At 40.4% G+C, this 6,000-nt stretch overlaps 1 protein-coding gene across 1 annotated transcript; it reads right to left on the reverse strand.

Moving 5' to 3' along the window:
- Positions 1-3,185: 3,185 nt before the first annotated feature.
- LOC145485349 (uncharacterized) lies at positions 3,186-4,908 on the reverse strand. Its single transcript, XM_081464029.1, has 3 exons — positions 4,602-4,908; positions 3,279-4,491; positions 3,186-3,237 (listed from the first exon to the last, which is right to left on the reverse strand). The coding sequence occupies exon 2, from the start codon at positions 4,407-4,409 to the stop codon at positions 3,606-3,608; it is 804 nt and encodes a 267-aa protein (XP_081320155.1). The 5' UTR covers positions 4,410-4,491; positions 4,602-4,908; the 3' UTR covers positions 3,186-3,237; positions 3,279-3,605.
- Between the last annotated feature and the right edge of the window lie 1,092 nt (positions 4,909-6,000).

Consider the following 6,000-nt stretch of genomic DNA (forward strand, 5'->3'; position numbering starts at 1 on the left):
TTTCATCCTCCGCGAAAACTTCAATGCAACGCGAATGGCAATTAACAATATTCATCGGAGTTCTGCATACCATAAGAATAACTTGAGACGGACTACCTTGCGAATTGGGCCTTTTTGAAGATTGGGGCATGAGCATTTGTTTAAGTCCTTTTCGTCTTGGTGGTAACCCACACACAGCACAAAGTACAACAACGGCCTTAACACCCCTTTGTGGCCTCTAAAACGTCTCGTGATTAAGGTGGTCAGTATCATACTCATTATTAACCTCTTCCTTTTCGGACCTCGAGTACAGTCAGTGTAGAGACTAATCTGTATATCTAAGTTGACACCTTCAGGAGAATGCTCTGTTGAGACGTCTGTCTGTAGATTTTTTCATGTGGATAATTTCTGTGGTCTGATATTCGGTACTTGCTTCCGAAAAGCAAAGAAAAAATGAGAAACATTGCCAACACTCGCAGAGGGAATCATTTCACCGCTGCCTCGAAACCATCTCGAACACCCTAATCTTCAGGACGGCTCAGAGCGCAAGCTAGCGTGCGGAACCTTATACACTGGTCAGCAGATGTACGAAATGTTTTACAGAAGGTGAGGGTGCCGTGAAGGAGTGAATTTCGCCCAACAACTACAGCTCGAAAAATAGCATACTGTTTTTCCCAGTTAAGGATAAATGCAACATTTGGATAACTACTCTTTGTCATTTAAAAGACTTTTTTACAAAACACGACAACGGGTTATTACAGCTTACGACAGCTCGGATTATTACAAATTACGACAACTTGTTATAGCCATTTACAATAGGTGAGTTGTTACATTACGCGACACGTCAGATTAAAATTCACAACAGTTATTGCAAGTCACGACGTTATTACTTTTCACGACAGCACAGGAGTTTATTATTCATAAAATTTTCACACTGATATGATGTTGATTTAGCTATGCAGTAAAAACCAGCGTGTAAAAACCTAGTGGTTTGAGAACCTGCTGGCAGAAATTTGCCAATTTAACACCCCAAACAATAAGATAAGGCAGGTTTTTACATGCGGGGTACAATTAAATTCTGAACTCTTGTTATAGAGGCAACGCTACATAGACCGCATTCTGTAGTCAGTCGGTGTTAGGCTTATCATAATCTGACAGTTGTTAACAAACACTGTATATTTAAGGACCGTACTCAAGTTTATTTATTTTTTCTGGTAATCAGCGACTATATCTCCTTTATAGCCGAGGATTGAACCTAATAAGCACCTACTAGATAAGATAGTTAATCTTTACTTAAACACGGTTAAAATTTCGTCAGCTTAAACTACTAATAGCTAATAATAAAAATAAAAAAAATTAAATCCTGAAAAAGGCTGCTTTCCACGAATGCCGCGCCTTGTACATCTCTTTTGAGTAGGCGTTTAAACTGCCTCAGGGACTCTTCTTCCTTTAAGTCACAGGGAAGACTGTTCCAAAGAATGGCGCCACTATAGCTAAAGCTATTTTTATAATAGTTTGTGCGCGGCAATGGAACATTTAGTTTATTCTCAGAGTCCCTCGGATTATATGTGGTTTCTCGCCTCTCAAATTTAGAACTTAGATCTTCTGAAGCCAACCCGAGCAGAGACTTATAGACCATCGTAGCGTTCTGAATTTGCGGCTGGCTTGTTAGATTTCTCCACCCGAGAAGTTTGAACAGGTGACCAGCATCTACTAGTTTGAGTAGGTCAAAACACGGGCTGCTCTATTTTGTAGTTTTTCAATGTAATTTATTTCGTAAAGTTATCCCGCTTAGCCTAAATTGCCACTAACTACCTCAACATATAAGAACCTACTTTGCCAAACTTCATAAAATGTAGGCTCTTACACGAGGGTTTTGCTGTATAATATTTGTATTTTTATATGTGTAATATCTGCAAACAAGCAGCGAGCTGTCACAGACTGTGACACCTCAAGTCTCGGGTTTGGCAGTTCACTGTCTTATAGCTAAGCGTATTTACACAAGCCGTGAGAAACTTGAATTTATCTACCTAAACTTGTATCTATAACTGACCTATAACTTGAACAAGAAAAAATGTTGTTAAGTAAAAATCTTTTTTCTCCGTGTTTGGCGGGCAATTTCATTTTAGGGAACGATTTTGAAAATTGATTCTAAAATTTGGTGCGCCCGTTTACTGAGAATGGATCGCGAGTTCGAACTATACAATTTATCAACAGACTTTTAAAAGACCCATCAAATGATAAATAAACTTTCTCCATTTCCGTTTCAGAAAATACTGGACTCGCTCTCCGTCCGTGAACTTGTATACCGGGCCTCGACTGTTTTCTCGGTCCGAGCAAAAACACTGAGGTCTTGTCCACACTACGCCGGAGAAATTCGAAAATGCCACTTTATTTCTACGGTTAGGCCAACAGTCCACACTAATCCGGACAGAAAACGGAGCATTTCGAAAAAACTCTTCAAACCGGAGGGATTTGAAAATGCCGGCCCTGTGTTTTAGTGCAGACCGCAGAAACCATTTTAAAAACGGAGGTTTTCCAAAGCGATGACGTCTTGATAATCATCCTTACCCTCAAGAGTGCACTCAAGCTTTTCCGGCTGCCGACGGTGATGGCTGCGTTTTCACATTTCTCCGGCGTAGTGGATGGAAAACATTTGATGCGTTTTTGGAGTGAAAAACGCCATTTTCAAATTTCTCTGGCGTAGTGTAGACGTAAGATCTTGATCCGCCAACAAATCCAGCCAACATTTAACTGAGTCACACTTGGTCAAAAACAATAACAATAGGTAAACTTAGCCAATACCAGAGCCTAATAACAACCGAATGGTTGATTTCCTGTTAACTGACTTACTTTAGATATCGACCTTTTTGGCTTGGGCGGTTTGTTGCTGACCATGTGCCGATACTCTTGAGAATAATTCTCGCTTTCAAATAGAGGCCATTTTGCTAATGTAAATATTTCCCAGTTCCATTCCCTTGCCGGGGGACAAGAAGTGATCACTCGGCCAAAAATGGTCTCATTAATTCATTAAATAGATCAAATTTTGTCCCCACAAGGGACTGGAGCTGGCATTAGCAAAATGGGTATTTTCAAATAGTATTGTTATGCCTCCCAACTCAAATACGTTTTCCGATTAGAGGAGAACATGTCCGTGTCGTGAGTCAAAACTCACTGACTCCCTAGCGCGAACAAAACTCACTAACTCCCTCGGGAAACAACAATATGAACTTTCGACTCGCACGTGATCAGGACATGCTCCTTGAAACCATAGTTAGTAACTATGTAACTCTACTAACTATGTTGAAACCGCGGCAAATTTGTGAACCAGCCCGCGTCAAGCAATCGATTTCTTCGCAGTTTTTTTCTATTTTTGAGTTGGGAGGTATAACGTAACAAAACACTTAATAACTGGCTCCAAGGGAAACAGTGAGTTTTGTTTTCCTCGACCTCAATGCGAAGCCTCGAGAAACAAAACTCACTGTTTCCCTTGGGGCCCGTCATTAAGTGCTTATTATTCAAATTAAAGGAGCTGCATGCATCTCACTGAAATCGATCCCAAAACCTAACCCGGAAAATAATCGATCGAGGAATTTTGTTTTCCCATTTCAGGATTCAGTCCTACTCTAAATGACTACAGTTTTTAATCCGTTTTCGTCTTGCTTGCTTGATTCAATCAAGTCAGTGAACGTTACTGGTAGAACGATTCCAACAACAAACCTGCTTATGATTGAATAAAGAGCATCCTTCAGGGCCTCGTATTCGGCAGAACGAGGTGAACCGCTTAAGATTACTAATAAACACACCAGTAATAAGAATATGAAAAGCACCGGTCTGCGGTATTCTTGGAGAACTTTCCACAGCAGAGAACATGTTTCCATTGACGCTTCCTGCGGGTCATCCGGCTCCGCTTGTTCGTGAATAAAATTCTTCGCATCCCACAGGAGAAGAGTAAACGCTACGCTTACAACAAACAGAACCGGCAATGCGGCCATTTGAAAAATATGTAAGTCTTGGCAAAAATAGCTGTTCCACCAAATGATCGCAGAGCCAATCAAACCCAGAGACAATGCTGCTGAAATCTTGAGTTTAGAGCATAACTCGGAGGTTCCATGCGATGTAGGTTGGTCGAAATAAATGATCAAAATCGCTATTAAGTTGCAGCCCTGGAAAAACAGCGTAGAACTTGACAGAGCTCTGAAGACATTGCAGGATTCTCTGGGTTGAGTTTCCAATCCTTTCCACGACTCTGCAGCATCCGCCACGAGAATGGTAACTTGGCAAGCACACTGACAAATTGTTAATGCTCTGCATTTTTGAAGAAACGTGTACTTTGTTTTGTCCTTGAAGCAGCTCCGTAGCATTTGCATGTTGAAGATGATTCCTGCCAAATCAAGGGCTGCCATCAACAGTGTATATATCAAACTCATGGTGGAAAACAAAACTCGTGTCGTAATCGGTGTAGAATCCTTGCTTCTGTCCAAGGTTTCAGCTAAACTTGAAACATTAAATCTGACAAAAAACAAAATCAAATATATTCAGTATACACACCTGGCTAGCTAATTAAGCTTAATTGTGTGCATGATGCATAACAATGAAATATTTCAAGCATCAGTAACGACCTGACGTCGCAAGCATTTCATCAAAACTGCCAGTCTGAAACACTTTTTGTGCATAAAACGTACCATCTTGAAATCAGTGAGATAAGTATGGGTTATTGACCAAGTGTAAGGTCAAGATGGCTGGATATTGGCCAAGTTCTTCTTTTGCGTGTCAGTACGGACCGAGACGGAGTCGAGGTTCATAAGCTCGCACAAAAAAGAACGAGGCCAATATCAAGCCATCTTGAGCAAGCTTGGTCAATAAAGGATTTATTATATGGCTTTCGCGGACATTTTTCTTGCGGGACGTTTTTCTTACGAGTCCAGAGCGGGCAAGATAGCTCCATCCTGCCCGTTCGGGTAGCCAATCACAGCGCAGGATTTGATTCAGAGTCTTGCCCGCTTACGGAGCTAGCCATATAATAAATCCACTTTTCATAGCTCGCGTGAGGACACATAATATTGTGACAACGAAGCCAAAAATAGTTTAACGATATTTCTTTTTTTCTGATATTGTGCTGCACCTCAACATGATTTTTTTCAAATTCTAGATTTATTGATATGAGGCATCATAAGAGAGATTGATAGACATGAGATCTGTTAAATGGTACGCCGGTTTTCACGATGTTTGCAGTATTCTTCAGAAACGAATATTCTGTCAATCATCTTTTGCAGAAGACAATGTGTATGCGCTTGATGGTTGCTTAGTTACTTATGCGCGATCGACAAGAATAAAATTACACGCGCGTTACAAAAGAATTTAATATTTCGTTCAAATATCATAGTGGATATTGCTAACCATGTGAGTGGATGTTTTGGAAAACCGGCTTGTTGTATTTAAGACTGCCGTGTCAATCTTTCACCAGTTTCTGCGTTTTTCTCAGCTCTTCACCAGCGGAAATACACAGGGAAAGGTTATGTTCAGATAGATGTATACTTGTTCACCATACTCAGGGTTGTTTCTTCATTTCCAGAGGGGATACTCCAAGAAAAATCGTGTAGGGGTGTGCGGCAGGCTTCCCAAAACCTATAACTTATTGAAGACAAAAATCGTCGATTTTTCCTGCCCTATTTAAGACCTGACCCTTAAATTCATACCCTGTTTAAGGCCTGCTTTATAATTACTTCCCCAGTTCAGCAATGTTTATAGGCTTTTTTTAGGTAGGATAGCTTTTTCTATTACACATAACCAATTCAAGACTGGAGTGCAAAACCCATTATCTATTTGAGACCGAAATGGTCAAAATCGACCCTATTTCTGACCAAAAAAGGCTAAAATACCATACTCTTTGGGGCCACACATACCTATATAGCCAATATAGGGGAGTACAGTGAACACCTGCATATAAAAACAAATGGATTAAGAACACCAGGCTGAAATTTGGTCAATAAAGCCCCATTTTTATAAGAACAAGATCAG

This window comes from Orbicella franksi, chromosome 4, assembly GCF_964199315.1.
Source record: "Orbicella franksi chromosome 4, jaOrbFran1.1, whole genome shotgun sequence".
Taxonomy (NCBI): domain Eukaryota; kingdom Metazoa; phylum Cnidaria; class Anthozoa; order Scleractinia; family Merulinidae; genus Orbicella; species Orbicella franksi.

What these genes read in the sequence shown, in the direction of transcription:
- LOC145485349 (XM_081464029.1), bottom strand. Translation starts at nt 4,409, where the DNA reads ATGAGTTTGATATATACACTGTTGATGGCAGCCCTTGATTTGGCAGGA.